General features: G+C 33.1%; 1 protein-coding gene across 1 annotated transcript in view; it reads left to right on the forward strand.

Moving 5' to 3' along the window:
* The window catches only part of LOC145280332 (double-stranded RNA-binding protein Staufen homolog), a 263575-nt gene extending 249360 nt beyond the window's left edge, over positions 1 to 14215 (forward strand). Inside the window, exons 14-15 of the mRNA XM_080132102.1 lie at positions 1705 to 1892; positions 13597 to 14215. Coding sequence (XP_079988228.1) covers positions 1705 to 1892; positions 13597 to 13690 — 282 coding nt within the window. The 3' untranslated portion in view covers positions 13691 to 14215. The remainder of the gene's footprint in view (positions 1 to 1704; positions 1893 to 13596) is intronic.
* Positions 14216 to 26033: the final 11818 nt, after the last annotated feature.

A 26033-nucleotide genomic window follows, 5' to 3' on the forward strand; every position in this document is an offset into this window, starting at 1 on the left:
ATACCAAAGAAATATTGCAATATATTCATTTTTAAACAATCCTAGATTTCGATTTCAGTTATTTGTACATAAAATGCATTACAATTCAGCTTTATGTTCTTTAACTTTTCTTTTAATGAATACATGGTACTTTTAAGGAATTGCAGCATATTTATGTGCATTTACTGCAGATTATTTGGAAACCATTAATTTTTGGAGATTTTCAGTAGCATATTCTAATTCCTAGCACAAAAATACACTTATATGGTAAATTTCATTGCTTAATCATATTTTACCAAAGATATAGCATTTTTACTGAAAAAGTAGTGTAAAAAATGTGACAAAACGCATATGGTCTTAAAGAGGGAAAAATATCCAAATGTGTGAGGCACAAAAATAGCCATAACTTCCTTAATTTTAATTGGATTTAAAAGAATTAAAAAATATTCTTTCTTAGCTCATCAAACTCTTTCTATAGATACCAATATTGAAATATTTTAAGCCATTTCACTGTTTTCATGTGTATTGCTACATAGTGGAGGGGGTAATTTTAGGGAATTATCTCCAATAATATCAAAGAAATCTTGCAATATATTAATTTTTAAATATTCCTAATATCAGATTTCAGTTTCTTGTATATAAAATACATTTCAACATTCCCTTTTTTTCTTTTTTTTTTTATGGATTCATGAAATTTTTATGGTATTGCAACATATGCAATTACTGCAGATTACCTGAAAACCATTATTTTCTGAAGATTTTCAGTGGATATTCTGATTATTGCACAAAAATACACTCATGAGAAATTTTATTGTTTGAGCAAAGATATAACATTTTTACTGAAAAAGCAGCAGAAAAATATAAAATGCATGTGGTCTTAAAAAGGGGAAAAATATCCAACCGTGTGAGGCACAATTCCTTATTTTTAGTCAGATTTTAACAATTCTTTCTTATATCATCAAACTCTGTTATTGAGGTATTTTAAGCAGTTTCAATGTTTTCATGTGTATTGCTAGTTTAATTGGGGTATCATTTGGTCATTCAATTATTAATTCAACCAAATAGTTAAAAAATTAAATTTTATTGTAATGTTGCTTTATTTTTCTAATAATTTCAACCAGATGATTTGCTTAAATTACTTTGTATTCTATTTTTTTGTACAATTATTAAGCAAAGATTAAAATTGTTGACTTGCTTACGAATAAGGTGAAATAGGTTTCCTTTTGTAATTAAATAGGATTTTTATTTCAATATTTGATTAATAAAAATCAAATAAGAAATACACACTGATATAAGAAATACACACTGAAGTGGTCCGAATTTTATTAATATATAGAGATAATCCTTTTTGTATGTTCATACTAAAATAAATAGAAGTAATTCTTCGCAGATCAAGACTCCAATTTGTAAAATTAGCTATGTGGAATTGACCTGTTAAAAACAAAACTTTTTGAGCAAACAGAGTAATCTAATCGATATTCATGCAATCATGAAGTAGGAATTTAAATTCTGATCTTTTGCGTTCACTTTAATACCACTTCTGGCTATTACATCCCAGCATTAAATAACTCCAAAAGGGGTGATATGCCATAAATAAAAAAAACATTGCAGTTACCATTTATATGCAAATTTTCAAAATTATAAAATTTATTTTAAAATATTTATATATTTTTAATGTCATGTTCATTTCACTCAACGAGAATTGTCCTTCAAATTGTGTTTCAGAATGCTGCTAGTGACTGTTACAGTCGGGTGTCATTGTCCATTGACCCCACACAGGTTCTTTATGGCACGGGACCAACTCTTGAGGCTTCTCGTGATGCTGCTGCTCTCCAAGCTCTCAAAATGTTGGCAGAGAAAGGTCTGTCTGTTGTCGTCTCTGATATAGACAAGAAAATGGCCAATGCTGACCGGTAAGTATTTTTTCTTTTTTACTTAATGTAGGACTTTATATGCTTCATTAATTTTGAAGATGCTCTAATCCAAAAATAATTGAAGCTGATGCCAGTCTTCAATTTTCCAAATGATATTGACCTTTTTTTTTATTTACTAGCAAATATGAAATTCTGCATTCAAATGTAAATTCTCAAATTTAACTTATTTCTTTTGGATCAAAAAAAAAAAAAAAAGAACATTTAAAATTTCATATTGCATTCAAATATAAATTTTAATTTATTGCAATACAATTTTAAAAACCATGTTCTGTGAGTTCTTAAAAATAAAATTGTCCTTGAGCTACTTCTATTTTTGGCTCATGAAACTAAGTTTAGAATAATAAAAAATAAATAGCAAAATTATCACATTTTATTTGTTTAATAGTGATTTGCTTTATATCCAATTAGAACATATGAAGTATTTTTCTGTTGATTTGTTTCTTAGAACTTTTTATATACTACCTAGATTATAATATCTCCGTTTCACGAAACGAGGTTATGTGTATCTTTTACTTGGGCGACTTTTACATGCTATTTTCGCAATATTTTTACTCTTCGCGTGTTTGTTTGACTTTTCTGTATATAAGCAAAACTGAATCCGTAACAAATGAATCTCCCTGGCACGAGTGCCAGGGACGTCCAGAAAAGCAATTAGCTTTGATCAATGCAGATAAAACTCGTCATATCAGACAATTGCTATTAATTTGGACACCTCCCTTTTTATGGGTAGCTGGTTTTCCCCAACATCTTGGAGGGAAACGAAAAAACTGGCATGCAGCCAAAGTTAAGTTTCCCCTATCACGTGATGTTTGACCTCATTAAATTTATCCACCTGTCACTGAACTTTTTAATCGTTGAATTAGAATGCCTTTCACTTCCTGTTCCGTCATGGCTGAGCGGTAAAATGTCAGCTTTTTTCACTTTCTTTTGCATCAAGGGTTCACGGTCGAGCCTACCTGCCTACCAAAACTTTTTTTTCTCTTTTACACCGAAAACACCTGGGCCACGCTGGCCACCCACGATAGTCTAATATATAAAAGGCAAAATGGGTGCGCGCATTTATGTCCACGAAAAGCTTTTTGCGTCGAGGTTCTTGCGTTTGTTAAATTCCATAAGTTTTCGCATACTTCCTAGATTGTAATATCTCAGATTCGCAAACGGACATTGTCTCAATCTTTTTTTGGATCGAGTTTTAAAAAATTCCCACTGTGTTGTTGTCTCCAGTGTTTGTCTTTTACATATAAATAAAGCGAAACTATTCAAATGCAAGCACCAACTCTCAGCCTTCACCTGGGTAGTATCTGTTCTGTAATTGGTCCTTGGTTAATGTAGAGAAACCCTTCATACTGAGACAATTACTATTTGGATACTGCCAGAATACCCCCTTGTTGGGGGGAGCTGGTTTTCCCTCCCAACATTAAAAACAACCTTCGTGGGAGGTTTAAAAGCAATGCCATTTCTGCAAGTCATCTTTTTGATTGACTACGTTGAACGCTTTACACTTTCGGTTGCGTCATAGAGTAGTGGTAAGACGTCAGATTTTCTTTCACTTTCTTTTCCGCCTTGGTGTCACGGGTTTGAGCCTGCCTACTACCACTTTTTTTTTTTCTTTTTAACACCTCCAAACACCCGGACAACGCCGGGCACCCAGGCTAGTATATAATAAAACCCACCTGAGATAAGTTTTGTTCAAATGATAATTATAACCTAAAAAGTTATAGAAGTTATAATTATCATTTGAGCAAAACTTTAGAAAACTTTTAAAATATTTGCTTTATTCCTCAATCGGTAGGAGACTTGTCTGGAGCGCTAAATGTTTTGGTTCCAATTCTAGTCACCCATATCATTGTTTTTTTATTTAACTTTTGAAATCATGACTATCTTTCAATATAATATTCAATATAATATTGGTTTTGTAATAATAAATACAAAATTTGCATGAATTAAAATGTATTTAAGCATATTTTATGACCCTGCAAGCCCTACCCCCGGTAAGCCTTTAAAATAAACCTCTAAGAAGTTCAGTTTTTTTTAGAGATTTTTAAACATTTTAACATTTCTGCTTTTTACACCTGTGGCCAGTCATGATAAGAAAAAGAAAATGAACTATGAGAATTTTTTAGTATTAATAATTAAAAAAAATTTCTCTTAACAGATTAATTTTAAATATATTTAAAATAAAAGCAAGCTTGGCCTGTCTGTGGGGCATGAGAATACATTAATTGCGCCCCTGCAGAAAGTAAAAGTCCCTTAATGGGGCCACCTGTTGACCATGGGTGGCAATCTGTAATGCCTAAGGAAGGATCCTAGTGGTTGAGCAGATCATGTTCAAGTTTCTATTAGGACATGAGATGTCCACCACTTTGGCCCTTACTTGGACTGACGGGCGGTTGAATAGGTCCAATCTCATGATTAGTACCAGATCAGACAAACACAAGAAAATATTCTGACACTATCTATATTAGACAATAAACTAATTTAGTAAGCGGTGGCTGAAGGGTCAATCAACTTGATGAAGAATCGATAAAACACGGCTGGAAAACTAACATCTTTTCTAGAAATGAAGCAATTAGAAAAGACAAAGGAAACACTGGTGCTTGAATTCATCAACAGAATGAGTATACTTCTCCTGTATCCTTGTTGCGTTGCTACCACTCCCAACACTTCCCATACAGGGCTCCGAGGCAGGTGGGGAGCAAGAGAAATGAAGAATTTTAAATATGTAAATGTCAAATAAAAAGCCTCATAAAAAAAAACACTGAAATTTCAGGTAAATCAAGTTCAGATTCAAAAACAGAATCCCAAAACCGAAATCTAAATCAAAATCTTCCTTATTTTAGAAATAACAAAAGTTTCTCCTTTCTAAATGGAGAAAATATTTGTAAACATCAAACCTAAAATGGTCAAGAAACTAAATAATAGCACACTGCTAATGGAAGTAGAAAGCCTTTTGGCTATTTTTATATAATAGAAATCTTCAAATGGACACTTTTCAACAACCAAAAAGTAAAAATCTACCTCCACAAAACACTGAATACCAGTAAATGAGTGATCAGGAGTTCAGAATTATCCCTGTGCTCCTTGGAAGAAATCAAGACTAACTTGAGAAACCAAATTGTTATAGATGTAAAAAGAATCCAAATTAAAATATATGGTGAAACTATCGATACAAACACTTACATCCTAACTTTTAACACCCATCAAATCAAAACATCAAAATAGGGTATGAAAAAATAAACAACAAACCATACATACCAAACCCACTCAAATGTTACAACTGCCAAGGGTACGGACACCATCAAGATTGGTGCACACGTTCTCTAGTATCCATGAGGTGTGGAGAAAATGACTCGTACAGATTGTCAAAGAGTGTGACAAATGGAAGAAAGAAAAAGAAATTACTAAAATAAAATATGCGAAAAATATAACCTTCCATGGAGCTCGTAATCTAGCCGAAAATACAAAATACTCTGAAAAAAAACATACAGTGTACCACTGGACTAAATAACCAAACAACAAAAGCAACGTATCAAACATGAAACCGGAAGATATTATGAAATTACTCAATGAACTAATGGAAAAGTTTTAAAAAAAACAAATCAACATTGAAAATAAAGATTACAAAACAGAACAAAACTCCCAAACCAAAACTAAACTCAAAAAGACCCTTAAACCCCAAAATGTTATAACATCCAAAGAAACTATCCCTCTCACTAAAAAAAAAAATAAGACACCAAAAAGCACCCATGAAGGAAAAGAAAATAAACTACCAACCAGCAAAGAAGTTAAAATTTCTTAAACAGACCACGCTCAACTTTCAGACCAAGAGACTCCATCCAAAACAGATTCGATGAAATGGAAACGGAAGATCAGACACTAACGACTAATAAAAGTTAAAAATAAATATATAAAATCAAACCATAACAAAACAAATCATCCAATGGAACTGCCAGGGACTAAAACCTAACATAAAAAAAACGATTATTTCTCATAACAAACCAGCAACCAGCCATCATATGTCCCCAAGAAACTTTTTTAAAAGCTGAAGAGAAAAAAAGTACAGATCACATCCACAATACCCAACAGAGGGCCTCTGGAGAAGTATCTATCCTTATTAAAAATAATGTCTCACATAGCAAAATAGATCTAAAGTCATTGCTATGGCAGCCACACTACACAGAACTATAAATATCTGCACTGTCTACATCCCACCCCATTTAAACAAAATGGAGCTGAATGAAATAATAAATCAGTTATCTAAACCCTTCTTACTGTTAGGTGATTTTAATAATCACAATGATATATGGAGATCTGCATACTTGAATAAGGAAGGAAAAAATCTGAAAAAATTATTAACGATAATGATTCGTGGATATTAAACAATAAATCCAACATATACTTTTACCCCATTTCAGGCACTTACTCAGCACTAGATCTATCATTGTGTGGCCCCACTATCTTCATGGGCTACAACTGGAAAGTTCTGGAAGATTCATGAGTTAGCAACCATTTTCCAGTGATTTTAACAAATCGGAATCAAAACTCCATCTCTCCCAATGGAAAATAAAAAAAGCAAATTGGGAGGAATATAAAAAAAAAAATGCCAACAAAAACTCTCAGGGGAGAAAAACCCAAATAAATCTATAGAATATTTTTCTAAAACATTACATGAATGTATACCTAAAAGTAGCAGAACTAACAAACAACAAAGACCCTGGTTTAACGATGAATGCCAAAAAGCAATTCGCCAATGTAAAGCTACTTTACGAAAATTCAAATCCCTGCCAACAAAATACAGTCTAAACTTTTTTAAGTAAAAAAGAGCAATAGCTTGTAAAGTTATCAAAGAAGCAAAAAGGACATCATGGAAAGATTATATAAAATTTCGGATAAAAGCTTATCCTCCCTTTTAAATAAACAAAACAACAAAGAGACAAAAAATATAGTGAATCTTCTCAGCAAAACTTTTCAAAACAATTCTTCCAGTAAAAATTAGTCCTTTCAAAAGACAAAACAAGATACAGAAAAAAAGATAAATTAAATTTCAACTCAAACAACAAAGAAGAATACAATTATCATTTTACTAAAAATGAACTCCTAAAAGACATAAACGAAGTTACCAGTGCAGATGAGATACATTCAGAGTTGCTGAAACAACTTCCTCCCAAATCAATATCACATCTTTTAAACACATGCAACAAAATAGTTTTCATGAGAAAACTACCAATTAGCTGGAAACCTCCTATCATGATCTCCATCCCTAAGCCAGAGAAAGACAGTTCAGATGCACAAAATTTCAGACCAATTGCATTGACAAGTTGTCTCTGCAAAACATTTGAAAGAATGATAAACGACTGGAAACCAATGGCTCAATTGGCAACCTACAAAGTGGTTTTAGAAACAAAAGAGGAATAATGGACAACATATTCCGATTGGAGACCTTTATCAAAGAAGCTTTCATTAAAAAAGAACATGCAATGGCTATCTTTTTTGATTTAGAAAAGGCATACGATACAACATGGCGACAGGGTATAATAAAAGACCTTTACAACCTTGGATTAAAGGGCAGACTACCCATCCTGATAAAAGATTTTCTATCTGATAGAAGTTTTAAAGTAAGAATCGGACCAACCCTATCAGACACAAAAGCACAGGAAGAAGGAGTCCCACAAGGATGTATTTTATCAGTTACGCTATTTAATATAAAAATTAATAATATTGTAAATTGTCTAAACAATGAGATAAATGGTTCCTTATATGTGGATAACCTTGTAATCTGCCATAGATAAAAAAATATTCATACCTCAAAACGCCAACTGCAGATGTGAAACAACCTAACACAATGGACCAGAGAAAATGGCTTTTAATTTTCAACAACCAATACTAAATGTGTCCATTTCTGTAATCACAGGAAAATGCACAATGACCCTACTCTTAACCTAAAAATCGAAATAGCTGATGAATATAAATTTCTGGAACGTATTTTTGACAAAAAACTCTCCTTCACTCAAAATATTTCAAACAAAAATGTTTCAACTATTAAGGGTTATAGCAAATACTGAGTGGGAATCAGACTGCTCATCACTCCTAAAATTATATAGAACCCTGATAAGAGCCAAATTAGACCATGGAAGCTTTATATATGGTTTAACCAGAAACAGTTATCTTAAGACTCTGGATCTATGAAGTTTATGAACCCCTCTAAAATTGAGATGTTAAAAAGAGCCAGGTACGTCCAAGGATGGAGTACTGTTGCCACATCTGGGCAGGGGCTGCTAGAAAAGACTTAACCTGCCTGGCAAAATAAACTTTGTAACCTTGTGAGAGATGTCCTTTTCTCTTCCCTGCAACCTCTTTCTCACAGAAGAGATGTTGCGAGTTTCTCTGCTTTATACATCATGGCAGGTGCTCGGCTGAGCTCCATTCTATTGTCCCCCTTCGCCAAACTTTCACAAGAAACACCCGTCTAGCAGGAAACACTATCACTAGTTTCCCCCACTCTTTATCTGTGCCTAAACCTAAGCGTAGATTCCATGAACAAAGCTTGTTTCTTAGAATTGCGCGCCTATGGAATTGTCTACCGTTTTTCTGCTTTCCAGCTGACTATAATATGGTTGTCTTCAAGTCTAACGTAAAGAAGTTTTTGATCAGCTGTTCCATATAAGGTAACAAATTTACCGAATCTCCATTACTAACGATTACTATATTGTCCAATTTCTACTGTTCACTCTTTAACCCTTATCCTCGAGTGGCTTCTTGGCCTTGATAAGTGGTGATGTCTATGTAAAAAAAAAAAATTAGGCTTACAATATTATCTAAAATTCAAATCAAACCTTAAAAATTCTGCCTATCAATGCACTTTCAATCCCAACTATACACATCTATTAAAAAAATTCAATTAAATCTTTTGGCGTTTACATGAAAGAAACAATAAAACCACTTACAGACAACTCAATAGATCAAACCAACATTCACAAAGAAAATTTCACAGAACTCCCACTCTAGCTGTTAATTAAACCAACTTAAAGTCCTACTAGACCTGACAATACTCACACAGCAGACTATAGAGAAAAACTAAACATTCTAGATTCTTACCCAAATTGGACACTCATTTACACAGATGGTTCCAAAAATCAAAACAAATAATTCCTCAATCAGTGCAGAAATTAAAACCATAAACTTTTCTATAGATGTTATTACCAAGAAATTCATAATATTTGTAGACTCATTATCAGTATTCGAATCATTAAACAATCCCTTACTAATCAAATTGCTACAAAGGATCCATCTATATATATGAAAGTGAAAATGTGTGTATGTTTGTGTGTCCGCTAAAAACTTTTGACAGACAACAAAAATTCACAAACTCGTTATCATATTGAAGCTCCATCCTTCGCACGAAAAATTTCGAAAAATTGGCCAAAAACGTTAATTTCTCCACCCCGAAATCGACAATTTTCGATGGGGGGGTCAACAAAAATGGTCCTCTCATGACGACGACCGGTTCTATGCATGCGCCAGATGACGTCATGACCTGATTTACTTTAAATAGTTGAAAAACTGACTAAGTTTCATGTACGTCGCGTTAGCTCAGTTGATTAGCGCGTTGGTTCGCTATCTAAATGTTTTGGGTTCGAATTGTGGTGTGAGATTTCTTTTTTTTTTTGATTTTTTAAATTTAAATATTGAACCAGTGTTATTTAAGTCATTTTTCACGTAACGTTCGTTTTTCTGTGTTTTTTTTTTTTTTTTTTTTACTTCGTTTATCCACCCCCGACCACACACCCAAAAACACCCGGGTACCCACCGATGTTTTAAATTTTAATATCAAAACAGGCGTGTTCGTTTTTTCTGTTTTCATCGTTCGTTTGCCTTACGTTAGGTTTTTTGTGGGGTTTTTTTTCGATATTTTGATTTTTTTTTTTTTTTTTTTTTTTTTTTTATTAAGTTTTAACGTTTTCTTTTTTTACTTAGCTTATAACAAACAAACCTGGTCATTGTCGTCGCACACCTGTCAATTTGGTTCTTAAATAAATTCAAACATCTTTCACTAACTCATTCTGGCTGGCCGATTTTATTTTCAAACTTTGCCTCAGGGCTTCAGGTTCGATCCTACCAACTCCCCCCCCCCCCGGTTTCTTTTTTATTTAACAGCACACACACCTCCAAACACCCGGGCAACACCGGGTACCCCCGCTAGTCTATATATAGAAAAGGCAAGATGTGTGCGACCATTTTGTGTATGTTTCGCAAAGGCTTTTCTCGCACACGGTTCCAGGTTCGTTACTATCGCTTACAACTGTTTATATAGGTCCTAGATAATATCTAGGATTTGGGAAAGCGCATTGCGTCTAGATTTATTTACGTCGACTTTTACAAAATTATTGCTATTTTGGCTTCTCGCATGTTGATTCAGCTTTTTCGTATAAAAAACGAAACTAATTCAAAGCTAACACAGTTCTCGGCATCGTGCCGGGAAACATCCAGAAGCAATCAGCTTTGATCAATGTTGTATATCAGACAATTGCTATTCAATCTGGACAATTGGGAGCTGGTTTCCCCCTTCCTTTGGGGGAAAAAACAGTCAAATTTTGGGTAAACAAACCTAAATGCTGCGAGGCAGCAAAAGTTAACTGCGTGACTTCTATTTGACATTCTTAATTAGTTCAAATCGAAGCAGCAGAGTTAACTTTTATTGCGGACACCTGTCAATAGTTAAATAAATAAATTCAAACGTATTTCTCTTGTATGTCTCCGTGGCCCAGTGGTTAACGTCGTACGTCTTTTTTTTTCACACTTTAATTTCCAACTTTGCCTGAAGGGTTCGGGTTCGATCCTCATACTCACCTACCAAAACTTTTTTTTTTTCATTTAATTTAGTTTGATTTACCCAAAACCACACAACTCAAAACACCCGGGCATCGCCGTGTACCCCCGCTAGTACTTTCATAAATCAGAGTCCATTTTCTGTAGCCTGTTTTTGAACCTAGTCAACGATGGGTACTTTTGCTAGTTCTATTATACAACACAAAACTTTTTTGTCGGATTCCTAGTCACTATGGTTTCTGGAGAAATGAAAAAGCTGATTTGGTGGCCAAAAATCCCTAAAACTCCAAATAAGTGACATAAAGGTCCTATAAATAAAAAGTTTTATTATAATGAAATGGCAAGAAAACTGGAACAATTGCCAAAATGAACTTTTCCAAATCATGCTTATACTTAAAAAAAAATACTACTAGATCCTAGAAAATAACGTAAAAAGAAGTAGTCTTATCACGTATCTGGATAGGACACACATACATAACTCACTCCTTCATACTAAAAATGTATACCATGTCACAAACCTTATATAGTGAAACACTTTTTTCTTGACTGCAATGACCTCAAACAAATTCGTCAACACTACTACAAGGCCACAAACTTAAAAGAACTCTTTGAAAAAGAAAACCCTAAAACCATTCTAAACTTCCTAAAAAAAAAAAAGCAAATCTTTATCATAAAATATAAATACCATCAATTAACAAACTATACCAAAGCATTACTTGAATATACCCAGCAAAAATCAACTCCAAAAGCATCTAAGAATTTAAATTTTATATACAGCATTAAATGTCCCAAAGAAGGTCAATATGCTAGTTAAACAAACTTACATAAAATCAAACTAAAAATCAGAAATTAACATAATTTTAAATTCTTTTCTTAATATTTTATTTTGGTTGTTCCTTTTTATTAGCCAATGGAAACAGTTTCTTCAGCTCATATGTGAATTTTTAAAAAAAATTTATTTATTTTTTTTTTTTTTTTTACATGGTATTCACTCGGGGATAAGGGTTATTGCGTGTACAGTAATCAATGGGACAATATCGCAGTAATCGTTAGTAATGGAGATTGATAAAGTGTCTTACTTAAGGAGGCGGTTTATCAGGAATTTGTTTACGTTGGATTTGAAGACATCCAAGTTGTAGTCAGGTGGGAAACAGGCAAACGTAAGAGAGTTCCACAGGCGTGCACTTCTAAGAAAGAAGCTTTGTTCATGGAATCTACGTTTTGATTTGATGTGCTTCCGGGTTGCACTTGCTTACACAACCACATTTATGTTTGCCCTCTATCGGCCCCCACAATAGCAGAGTTACTATTTTTAAGAGTATATCTGAGAAAATTGACCATATCCTGTCTGCTCATCCTTCGGCTATCATTCACATTTGTGGTGACTTCAATGTCCACAATGTGGAATGGCTGACCCACTCAAACAAGACAGATGATGAGGGAAGGTTCTATAATGATTTTGCCATTGCCTATGACCTCACTCAGATTGTCCACGAACCCACCTGTGTGCTCGATACTACCTGTCAGTATGCAAGCCTTCTAGACCTTTTTCTCACAACTTCCCCTGAGCTATGTTCATGTTCCGTTCTATCTCCTCTGGGATCTTCCGACCACTCGGTTATATCAGTTAAGATAAAAATGAAATGTAATAAGTCTTCAGACGTACCTCTCCACCGTACTGTACTGGGATAGCTTCTGCACATTTATATCTGATCTACCTCTGCATTTTATGTTTAAAAAGGATGTGTCCTCTATAGTATCAAACCTGACCGAATGGATAATTGTAGGCATAGACCGATTCATACCATCCAAAAAATTCCAACAAAAACCTAACAGCCAGCCATGGTTCTCCCCAGAATGTGCTGCTGCCATCACGCACAGAAATCACTTTTTCCATAGCTACCAACATAATAGATGTACTGGACTAAAGCTGCTTTCAGGAACGCCAGCAACCACTGTAAAAGAGTAATAAAGAACATGACGGCATTCCAATTATCGTGCTGAAAAAGCTTCAACCAGAACTTGCCCCCATACTTACAAGACTGTTTAAGCATTGCCTTTAAGGAGAAGTGCTTTCCAACACCCTGGAAAACCTCATCAGTATGCCCCATATTTAAGAATTCAGGTGATAAGTCATCTCCCTCTCAGTACAGACCAATAAGTCTCCTGTGTGTCATGAGTAAGTTGCTGGAATCCATATTAAATAAAGAAGTAGTCAACCACCTCAACAGAAATAACCTTCTTAGTGACATGCAATAGGGTTTCCGTTCTGCTAGATTTACAGCAGATGTGCTAACGGTTATATCACATAGAATTAGTGAATCTCTCGACAAAGGCTTCCTTTCTCAGGCAATTGCTCTTGATATATCAAAGGCCTTCGATAAGGTTTGGCATAAAGGCCTACTTCACAAGATTTCCAGCTACGGTATAACTGGAAATGTTTTCTCAATTATTAAATCGTTTCTCTCTGATAGGCTCATAAGAATAGTGGTTGGTGGGCAAAAATCAGAGACCCAAAGTATTAATGTTGGAGTCCCTCAGGGGTCCATCCTTGGCCCAACTCTCTTCCTGATCTACATCAATGATCTCCCAAAACACATACTTAAATCATTCGTTGATATCTATGCTGATGACACAACCATCTATGGCAACACATCAAAGGCGTAAATGACAAAGTTCTCTCTGATTCTCTCTCCTCTGATCTTGAGCGCATGAATAAATAGACATTTACAAATTTATGTTGGTTTGAATGAATGCTTATAATGTTAGGATACATGCTCTTAAACCTAATGTGGTGTTTAAAAAATTGATTTTAAACTGAATGATATTTAAATGTTCTTAAATATTTTCTTTTCAGTTCTCCACTGAAGTTGGATGGCTTTGAGAAATTGGCTAACCCTAACCCAAGTTTGCTCCTAAATGAGCATCAACGCTCCACTTCTACCAAGTGATTGCCACTTTAAGACATGGCCACAATGCAGCTGCTTCTGAATGATAACCTACCCACTTCCTCGCCTTCATTAGCTGTTTATTAGTGCTGTAACCCGACAGCACTCCCCATGTATCTTGGGCCAAATCTGAATACTTACTCCCTGTTTCCACCTTCCCTACCCCTATCTCCCTGTTATCAATATACTAGCACTGAACTCTGTTTTTCTTGTATTCTGGACGTCTTTTAAGAAAATGATTGTTAACGGAAGACATTTCTCATCAAAGACATGTACACTTTAGTCATTTTGGCAGAAAACTGTTTTCCTGCTTTTACAGAAGTTTATTTTGCTTACATAAACATCCAAATTCCCTTTTCTTAATGAATAGAAATAATCCTATGAAGTTTTGTTTTATTATTTGCTCATATGAAAATCATCAATTATAAAATCTGCTACTTATGAACAAATAATTGCTATAACAATATTTCCATAATTCACTGTTTTCTTTAAAGCATCAGTAAACTTGTAATTTTTTTCTTAGCATTTTACTTATTAAAATTTTGGTTATTTCTTTTTATTAGCTGATGGAGACAGGTTTTTCAGCTCATACAGGAGTAAATAATAGATTTTTACAAATTTATGTTTGTTTGAATAAATGCCGATAATGTTGGGATACATGCTCTTCATACTTAGAATCTTTTCATAATTCGGTGAGTTGATCTACAATTAAAAAAATTATTTTTTATTTAAAAATAAAAAATAATTTTTTAATTGTAGATTAACATTTTTCATCTGTAAACTTTTCGAATGCAAATATATCTCCCTTTGTTATCTTTTACCGGGTTAATACCTACTTATTTCTTTTTATGCAACATTTTTTATACAACCCAATTCTTTTTTAAAAGAAAACAAATATCTAAATAACTTTACCATTAGAATATAATTAATAAAACTCATGAAAAAAAAGTTTTAATTTCAAATTTTCTACTTCATCATGGAAGAGAGATAGAACAAATATTTTGGTTACAACAATCTATTTTTATTATTTTTGTGTTTTGTTAAGTATAACTGTTTCCATAGTAAAAGGTTTGATTTATTAATGTAGAAATTTTAAAATGTACTTTCATTTTTCTCATGAACATACGAGTGATTATTGGATCTAATTTGATTAAATTAAATATCTGAAAAAGTTCAAATAAACAGTTGGGTCAGTATTTTTATATATAATTAAATATATGACTTTGACATTGTTTGATTTACATTGTGATGTCATAATAGACCGTCTCTCTCTTCCCTTTCTGCTCTACTTTACTCACTTGTCGTATTTTATTTACTGTAAAATTATACTTTGCTTTTCCCGTATTAATTTTCCATTTTCTCAAATCACAATCAATTCTAATCAAAGTTCTCTGCTTCCCGCCATCAGTTATATTTCCGTTCTGATAAGCGAAAGACATTTGATTAAATGTTGGTCAGATGATTTGTATAAAGTGGTTTTAAAACAAATGAAATCCTCTCATTATTTTGCAATACTCTTTATTTGTGCGTCCAATAAGCCAGTTGTGGAGACGATAGAACTTACGCACGTGCACTTTGTGTTCTCTAGTGACAAATACAAAAGAACATCTGAGGTTGGTGAGAAGCACAATTTGCAGCTGTGTAACAGTCCAAGTCCTAACCTGACTTGCCTTTGTCTCCATGCATGCACCCATCTGTCTTAATGTATGCATGCGTGTAGGTAGAAAGGGCAGACAATCCAGTCAACCTGCTCTGCCTTCCCGTTAAGGAAGAAGGTTGATTGCCTGAAAAGAATCCTTGAATTACAGCTTCAGGAGATGAAATACTGCCAAGCAATATAATACTTCTACAAAGGGGGAATACAACAGGATTTTTAAATTTTCTCTTTTTTTTTCTTTCTCTTTAAGCTTCTGAATAACATATTAACTCTAGTATATTTAATTTGACTGATGTTAGTCTCCCTTTGGAAGAACGCTGAACAGTATTTTATCTCTTTGGACCTTTTTTAAATAAGGTGTTGGGATCTCGATATCGGAGATATCAGTTTCTTATTCAATAAAAAAAAAAAAAAACGATTAGTTTTAAAAAAAAAAAAAAAGGAAAAAGTGAAATGCTAGCTTGACTTGTTAGAACTTTGTTCTTTCTTTGTCCCAACATTTCTTCTCTTTCTCCTCCCCCCTCCTCCTATCACTTGCTTAGGACACACAATTTTCTATAATATGCATTTCGTTTATTTTATTTTTTCTTATTCTCTTCAGTTGCCTTTTATCAAAATTCTCTCAATGAAAATAAAAAACCTTACAACTATCTAACAGGAAAAATCAATTTTTCCAAATCGGAACTGTGCAGATTTTGCACACACACAAGCACAAAGCTCTATATTTCTTTCAGATAGTTTTATAACAATATTAAATAATTAAGATAAGCCCCTTTTTAATTATAATTAATATTGTTATTTAATAATAATAAAACAATTTCCAGTTAAGATAACATGGATAAATTTCAAATTAAATTTATAAATTGAGTGTGTCTTGCGTGCACAAACTCTTTTTCAAATTATTCATTTTAGGATTTGTTTTAATTTTTAGTCTTAAGTTTAGCTGCTAAAAACTTAAGTTGATTCAATTTAGTCTTTGCTTAACTTGAAATCAAACGACTTTATTTTTTCTTTCTTTAGCTATAAATATCTTTGAGAAGTTGTCATTTTTATCTCCATTTTATTATTGCTATTTTCTATCTAAGGCTTTTTTGTGTGTATGCCCACATTTTCCCACCCATGTTTTCTATTTTTAATAAAATATTAGCCAATTGGGAAGTTACTGAAAAAACTAAAATAACTGTAATCAAATGACATGAATTTAAAAGTATTCTTTCAGTTATAAAATTACTCTGCCACGGTTTTACAAATTATTTGATTGTAGCTATTTAAGACTATCTTGGGAGTATTTAAAAACAAAAGTTAAAATATTAATGGATGAAAGGAATATTCTCTCAAATTGTAACCTTTGTTCCAGTATAAACTTACAGTTCATGCCAAACATAAAAAGTTATCTAAATTTTCCTAATCTATTATCTAAATGATACATTTATTAATATAGAAACCCTCCATGATAATACATGCTGCCTTTTTGAATCTGAAACATGAGCCAATAGTATTTTCTACTTTCAATATATTATAATGAAACTTTTTTTTTTTTTAATTTTATTTTATATATGTGAGTATTTGTATATTGAAATTGGTTGTCTGCTTCTAAACATAATGTTTGTGTATATGTCTTTGATGACTTGTCTACTCTTGTTTTGATTTGTGTTTTTACTTCCTCCTTCCATCACTTAAGTGACTTCCTCCCCCTCCTCCTTACTGTACCATTTGACCTTTTCTCAAATAAAATGTAGAACAGAAAGTATGATACCTCTACTATTCCTGCCATCTACATATCAAAGTGTCTATTTCCCCACCCCTGCTTTATCATGACTTTGATTTTAGTGGAATCTTACTGAACATACCTATGAACTTGCATACACAATGACAGTTTTCATGTCTACTATGTTTAGAACAAACAAGAAATATGCAAATATCTATCAATAATAATTAGTAAAAAAAAAAAAAAAATGTCAAGAGTTTGTTGGTGAAAGGACTCATATGGTAAAGACTTTATTTCTTTAGAAAGACATGTTTGTATGTTTTTTGCTCAGCTTTTGATCTGGTCAGAGTGGTCATTTGTAAGCAAAACTTTTTTTTTATCCTCATCCATTGCTCTACTCAGTCATGTTTGTATTATAAACTATAAATCAACAACACATAATTCATAATTGTTCCTCCACTGCCTTTCAACAAATTCATAAGGCAAACATATTTCAACTTTCCTTTAAAACAAACTTGGACAGTGCTAGTGACATTAAAGGGAGTCACATGTTTTTCTTTGGACTTGTATATTCACTAAATGTTGCTTTTATTATAATTACAAGTTGTTTCCAATCAAATTTTTTTTATATCTAAGTGTGTGTGTGCACGCATGCAGCTCTTTATTTGTTTTTGTTTTTTCTTGTGAAAAATACAAGTTGAACAGAAAAACAATAACAAAAAAGTGAAATCCTGCCAAATGAATTATCAATTTCCTATTTTCCAAATTGGCTTCCCAAACCTCTCCATATTCTTTTACCCAGGCTTATCTTATTGATGTGACCGAACTTGGTCTAACCTTTCCCTCATCCACTTTTTTTTTTTTTTTTACCAGTTTAAAAAAAATAATATTGATTGCAAGTGGCATATGCTAAGTTGGTAGACATAGTTACTTCCAGCTAGTTGCAAACTTTCTAGGAAAGCATAAAAAAAAAAACACATGTCCACACATTGTGGCTGCTTTGTTAATTTGTACACTTAAAATTCATCTCCACCCAACCCTCTGTCTCCTTTGTCAAAATATATACTCAGGAGAATTGGTAAGAAGAGTGGTCTTTTCTAGCCAATCTCTGACCATTGCTTATTAGAAATGGAATGTAACAAAATGGGAAAGGGGAGGGGGTAGTCAGATATCAAACTGCTGCACACACCCTCATCCCCTTCCTCTATGTATTCGTATATCCTATTTGTTTCAACTGGTTCTTAATTGTTATATTAACCGGGGAGTGGAGGGGGCAAAGTTTGAAATGTGAAAAACACCCATTCTACAGACATTTCAGTACAAATCATCCTTTTTACTCAAAGTTTGAGTCTGATTTTATTTTCTATAGTTGAGTCAACATGTGAAATAAATGACCCCCCCCCTTCCCTTTTTTTTTTTTTTTTACAAATTGCAAGTAATTCTTTTATTGTATTGTCTTATAGTCATAAACCTAGACAAGCATCAGAAATGGTCAGAATATAAGGTAGTGGATTTTGGCAAATTGAATAATTTATCTTCAACAAGGGTCTTGTAATATAATTTTTTACATGGTTTGAAAGAATGAAACTAGCTCAGGAATAGAGCTAGTTATGGTGAAATAAGAGGTCACATGTTGGTAAAGAATTTTTTATATATTATCATTGTTTACAACTTGTATGGAATTTCTGAATAATCCTCAAAGTAAATGGCAAGAAATTGTTTTATAGTATTTCCTTGTAATATTTAATTCAAGAACTACGTACAAACCAATAAAGGAGCATCAGAAATTGTTTGAATTCAATGTGCCAGGAGTCATAAATAATCAAGTTTTTTAAAGATAATGTTTACCAAACAATTTTTTGTTTTTTGTTTTTAAAGAAAATTGTAAAAAGAAAATAAGTTGTTTAATAAGTTCTAAGAATGTAAAATAATTTATTTTTTTTTACATTGTAACAAATAGGTTTTTTTTTACAATTTTCATTCACGCTTGTTGGAAAAATGTCCCAGTTCGTAATGAGGTCTATTTTCTGCATTGAGTTTGTGCACTTCCAGCCGAAACCATCATTTATGGAGCCTCTCTTTCCAATGATGCATTTAATGTCACATGCAATTCATTTCATATGCGATTAACTTCTTTGACAATATTCCACTACTTGTTCTGGCATCTGCAGTCCTTTGTCCAAAATTGCTAAAACTCCATGAGTAACAACTATTTTTCTCTTTCAATGTTTATCCAAAAGTCGTCTGCTCGTTGCAACATTCTGATTGGTTGATCAGTGTTCTACATCAGGAAATCCAAGCGGTTCGCGTTGGATTCCAGGAAATCTGAGCAGACACTTATAGATTCAGTTCACAATATGCACTAGTGCCAATATTTTATTATATTTTGTTATATTTATACATTTAGTGCCAATATTCTATAATTATATTTTTATCCTTACAAAAGTGAAAAGATAAAAATTTACTTTTAAATTCATTTATTTTTCCTAAAATTTACACCTCATGATTTATGAAATCAGTCTTTTTATACAAATAATATTAGTAAAACAAGTCAAACTTTTGAGTACAGAATTGCATGACTATCAGTTGATTTTTTACCAATATTTTCTGATCTTTACTTAGCATGTTTGCTGATTCATTGTTGACTGATGAATTAATCTCATCTTAAGAGATAAAAAAAAATCAACTAAAAAGCTGGTTGATTTTTGATTTTGAAATTGTTTACAACTATTTATCATATATGCAAAAGCAGTCATCTCTTTTGACATATTCAGTTGATTTCTGATGCTAGCCTATTTTTTGTGTTGTTCACTTGACTAAATACCATAACAAATTACTCTGAAACAGTTTCTTGCAAATTTTTGTTTTATTCAGCAATTTGATTTGATACAACTTGCAAACCATAGTAATATATATATATATATATATATATATATATATATATATAATTTTCACTTGAAATAAAACAGGATCCAAAAAGTAGCCTCAGAAATGTATTCTAAAATATCTAAAAAGTGGTATTACATGATACTCTGTCATCAATTTAAAAAGTTGAACATAAGTTACCATCCTCGATTCTGGTCATTTCTATTGACTTATGTTCTTCACTCGATTAAATGCAATAACACAATTCCTTGCAATTTTGACGTACGTATTCATCAAATCGACCACGACTGTAATACTTATAATAGCTAATGTGGTGTTTTTTGTTTTTTTTTATTTATTTTAATTGTTTTTTATTTAGATAAAGGTCAAAGGCCATCTGTTGTGGCCTCTATTATTATTATAATAATATTTATTATATTGAATGGTTGTGTGTTTAATTTGCGAATAGCAATATTTAACATACCATACACCGCTTTGGAGATCATGTACATGTGTACAACTGCGGGAAATGAAAAAATGTTTTAAAATGTCAAATAAGAAATGAAATTTTCTTGCTGCAGTCAAGCACCCTACCGACCCAGATATATTCTGGTGTCTATCCGAAGACAAACGCTTACAAACACACTTTCTGTGTTGAGAGAAATAAAAGAAAAATAAAAAGAATTAGTTCTTAGGCTTCTCTCTCTTATATTAAAGATCTGAAATGTTTTTTGTTTGTTTGTGTTTTTTATGGACATTTTAATGAATAAAAGTTTGTTTTTTTTAAATCTATAAATGTCATGTTTGTTTTAGGGAAACAATATCATTTATTTAAATGAAAAATGATTTTCTAATTAACAAGTCATGCTTAACATCCCTGAAGCCCACTCCAACTGTTTTTCAATTCAACTACTTTGCGGTGGAGGCATTTTGGCGGCAAGAAGTGAATAAAGAATAAGACGTTTATATAGTTTGACTATTTTAATTTTTTTCATTGAAAATGTTCCTGTGAAAACTCTTCAAACATTCAACCCTATTATTTAAGAGAGAGATCATTTTCTGGAACATTTCCCAACTACAATTTCATTTAGAATTTTTAGAAAACAATAAAATAACAATGTTTTATATTAATAGATTTTTTTTTTCTATTGCAGCTTTTGCCTATTCTTATTTTGTTGTTTGCGGTTAGTGTATTTTATATCGATTTGAACTCTTTGAATTGAGTTCAAATTGGATCTGCTATGAGCACCCTAACCACGTCACCCTTTGGGTAAAAATAACAACCCATGTTCAATTAATATTTTTCCAATGATCTTTTGTGATTAAGGAAACAAAAAAAAGGCTAATGTGTTCAAAAGCTTCTAAATGTAAATTTTATTTTATTCTTTTTAATTTTAAGGATAAAATTTTCATTAAAAACTTATTTTAAATACATGTGTGTGTGTGTGTACTAGTATGCCATCTGGTGTCGCCCAGTCCTAAAATATGCTTAAATATATTTTATGTAGATTTTGTATTTATTTATATATGTATGTATTATACAGCAAATACACTATTGATTATTATCTTGTACCTAATATGTGATTTCCAAAGTTTAAAATAAAACGATTTGGGTGCCATCTATAGTAATTATATATATATATATATATATATATATATATATATATATATATAAAATTTTCACTTGGAATAAAACAGGATCCAAAAAGTAGCCTCAGAAATGTATTCTAAAATATCTTAAAGCTCTCCAACATTATGCATTATCATAATTATCATATGAACGAAGTACATCCAAATCTTAAAAATTAATTTTTATTTATTTACTAGCTGTCCACCTGGCGTTGCCCCATTGTATAATACGCTCAAAAATCATATTTTACCTATGCAGATTGCGTATGTATTATTATAGAATCAATCGTCTATTGAATATTATATATATTACGAGGAATAATTTGCCTGGTAATTCGCCAAAAAATAAAAATAATGATAGTATTGTTCATCAAATTCCGTCTGTGTTTGTTTATAATATCACGTCAGCTGATATTTGGGCTTGACAATGAATGCCCTGGAAAAGTCACTTCTGATTAATGTTTAGTTTTAAAATATGCAAACAAAGAACTGATTTGCGGCGATTTTAAATGGTTCTCTTCTTTATCGTGAATTGCATTCATTAATAAGAAAAAATTAAGATAAAATGGTGAGATATACCCAGGCTTGAACCACTCTCCCACTAAGCTATATCTCCATATGTCAATAATTTGGGGGGGGGGGGTTAAGAAGAAATCATTTGCTAAGATTTTTCTGAATTTTGTCAAGTGTAAGAATTGCTTGTCAAAAACTAAAGGACCACACACTGTTGTGGATAAGATAAATGTGCTTAACACAAATTTAACAAACACATTTGTGATTTCGAGAACCAGTCCAAAGGGGAGGTGGAACTTCCCATGTCATGATAGGAAGGAGAGATGAAGAAAAAAGGAAGGGCATTCTAACATCAAAAAGGTGGATGCTCGCATATTAGAACCCGTAAATGTGACAAAAAAATTAAACTAATCAGTTATATTCAAGAATTATGAATTCTATTGATGGGGGTGGAGGAAGTTGTCCCCGGTTAATTCTCAATATAAGTCAATACATGTGCGGTTTGATGACTCTCTCTGCTCTCCACCAGAATCCACGCCAATAAGAGTGACTTGTTCTGCTCTCCACCAGAGTCCATGCCATTGGGATATTGACTTGGGGTTGAAATCACTAAACTCAAAAATTGCCAAAGTTTTACCAAAGAGTGCCATCCAGACATGAATGAGACTTGTGAATGATCAGTTGCGTACCTAATAGTAATTTCAATTTAAATATACTTTATGTAGATTTTGTATATGTATGTATTATACGGCAAATACACTATTGATTATTATATTGTACCTAATATATAGTAGTGATTTCAAGTTGAGAAAAATTGACTTGGGTGCCATCTAATATTTTATATAGACATAATTATTGATTGCAGAGTTATTAGTAAAATTGTAGACACTGTATTTTTTGTTAGATATTTTAGGTGATATACTGTGGTAGCAAAGGAGATGTAGAAATTGTCTTGAGAATTTTGGAAATCTGACAAGATGCCTGAGATGTGATAATTGTGCAGATATAAAAACAAATGTAAATTTTTCATTCGGAACAGATGAAAATTGTGATACAATTCTGTTCCAATCAGTAAACTATATAAAGCCAAGTGTTTATTCACTGAATTAGTAAAGTGTGATATTTTGGATTGCAAAATGATGTGCGTTTCATTATGATTTATTAAATGAAGATACAATACGACAAAATGGGTTTAAGTTTCGATATGGCACAATGGTTTCTTCTTTATGAGCTTCTATAATAATTGAACTTACTAGATATTGTGGATAGTGATATAGCACTGTTATTCTGCAAACAGCTCAAGAATAATCTAATTTTAATGATGACATAGCTCGGATACTTGGACAGAAAACTCATACTATGTGCAAAAACCTAACAGCCAGCCATGGTTCTCTCCAGAATGTGCTGCTGCCATTGCGCACAGAAATTACTTTTTCCACTGTTTCCAACGTAATTGATGTATGAAAACTAAAGCCGCTTTCAGGACTGCCAGCAACCATTGTAAGAAAGTAATAAAGAATGCAAGAGAGTTGTATGGTCAATCTGTTAAGTCCAAAGTAGCTGAACAGCGCCTTGGTTCCCACCAGTTTTGGCAAATAGCAAACAATCCTGAACAGAAGTGTGTGGCTCTATCCCAACTATCATCAATGGTCCTGAGGTCATCTCGTCAGCATCAGACAAAGCCAAACTCTTTACCAAGAACTTTGCAGCTAATTCTGCCCTTTGCGACCAAGGCAGCCAACCCCCTACATTTCCTCCTGTATCAGAAAACACACTATGTGATATACAAATATCTGTTCGTTATGTCGTCAAGCTAATCGAAAACCTTGATTCCAGTAAAGCAACTGGCCCTGACGGTATTCCAATTATAGTACTCAAAAAACTTCAACCAGAACTAGCACCCATCCTTACAAAACTGTTTAAACGTTGTCTTAAGGAGAATTGCTTTCCGACTCCCTGGAAAACCTCATCAGTATGCCCTGTATTTAAGAATTCAGGTGATAAGTCATCCCCCTCGCAGTACAGACCAATAAGTCTCCTGTGCGTCATGAGTAAGTTGCTGGAATCTGTGTTAAATACAGAAGTAATCAACCATCTCAACAAAAATAACCTTCTTAGTGACACTCAATATGGTTTCCGTTCTGCTAGATCTACAGCAGATGTGCTTACAGTTATATCTCATAGGATTAGCAAATCTCTCAATGGAGGCAACCTTTCTAGGGCAATTGCTCTTGACATATCTAAGGCCTTTGATAGGGTATGGCATAAAGGTTTACTTCATAAGATCTCTAGCTATGGTATTGCTGGAAATGTCTTCTCAATTATTAAATCATTTCTTTCTGATAGGTTCATAAGAGTAGTAGTCGAGGGGCAAAAATCAGAAGCTCATGGTATTAATGCCGGTGTCCCTCAGGGGTCCATCCTTGGCCCAACTCTTTTCCTGATCTACATTAATGATCTTCCAAATCACATCCTTACATCATTTGTAGACATTTATGCTGACGACACTACCATTTATGGTAGCACATCTAAGACAGTAAACGACCAAGTTCTCTCCAATTCTCTCTCCTCTGATCTTGAGCATGTAGTACAATGGGGTAAGGAGTGGCTGGTTACTTTTAATGCATCTAAAACCAAGCTTCTCTCTTTACATCATCAACATTCTGATCCACATCTGGCATCAATTGAAATGAATGGCTCTCGTCTTCAGGAGGCCTCTAGTTTTGACAAGCTTCTTGGCTTGACCATTACTCCTGATCTTAAATGGAACACGTACATCAAATCTGTTGCCAAGGCCGCTGGAAAAATGGTGGGATCTTTCTATCGATCCGGTAGATATCTCACTGCTGATGCTATTCTCTATCTATATAAGAGCCAGGTACGCCCAAGGATGGAATACTGTTGCCACATCTGGGCAGGAGCTGCTAGAAAGGACTTGTCCTGCCTTGATAGAGTTCAAAATAGACTTCGTAGCCTCATAGGAGATGTCCTTTTCTCTTCGCTGCAACCTCTATCTCACAGAAGAGATGTTGCGAGTTTGTCTCTGCTGTATCGTTATTTTCATGGAAAGTGTTCGACTGAGCTTCAATCTATGGTCCCCCCCTCGCCAAACTTTCACAAGAAACACTCGTCTAGCTGTAAACACTATCAATAATTCCCCCCACTCTTTATCTGTGCCTAAACCTAAACGTAGATTCCATGAACAAAGCTTCTTTCTTAGAACTGCACGCCTGTGGAATTGTCTTCCGTTTTCCTGCTTTCCGGCTGACTACAATATGGTTGTCTTCAAGTCTAACGTAAATAAGTTCTTGATGAGCTGTTCCATATAAGTTATCAAATTTACCAAATTTTCATTACTAATGATTACTATATTGTCCAATTTCTACTGTACACTCTTTAACCCTTATCCTTGAGTGGCCTCTTGGCCTTGATAATGTGGTGATGCCTATGTAAAAAAAAAAAAAAGACAATCTGAAAATGATGCACTTTCATTAAATCTTAATATATTCTTAAGGATTCACAGAAAAATCCGTTTCTCAGAATAGCATTATCGTGTAGAAAGCCTTTGAGTGACTCGCAAAAATCTCTTAAATTGCATCACCAGTTTTATCCTCCTCCTCCTCCTCCTCCTCTTCCACCTGAAAAGCTATTGAAACTAAATGTTCTGTGATGTTTTCATTCTCTCAGCTTGTAGTTTTAAAAATCAATCCCCAAAAAACTGTCAAGTTTAGAAAATAGCAAAATCATGTGGGCCATTTGGCCAGAAACTGCTATTAATGGCCATTGGGTTACCAGTGTAATGAGATTGTCCATGATGACTGCAACTATTATTCTGTTCGTAACCACTATGCACAGACCACATCGCTTGCAGTTGTGACAAAGGTATAACAAAACCTGTTACAACTGTGATCAGCTCAGTCATATCCAGTAAAAAAAAAAAAAAAATGCCTCTCCATGGATACCAGGAAGTGTTA

The sequence above is a fragment of the Euprymna scolopes genome, chromosome 7, assembly GCF_053919585.1.
Source record: "Euprymna scolopes isolate OS-2025 chromosome 7, ASM5391958v1, whole genome shotgun sequence".
Classification (NCBI taxonomy): domain Eukaryota; kingdom Metazoa; phylum Mollusca; class Cephalopoda; order Sepiida; family Sepiolidae; genus Euprymna; species Euprymna scolopes.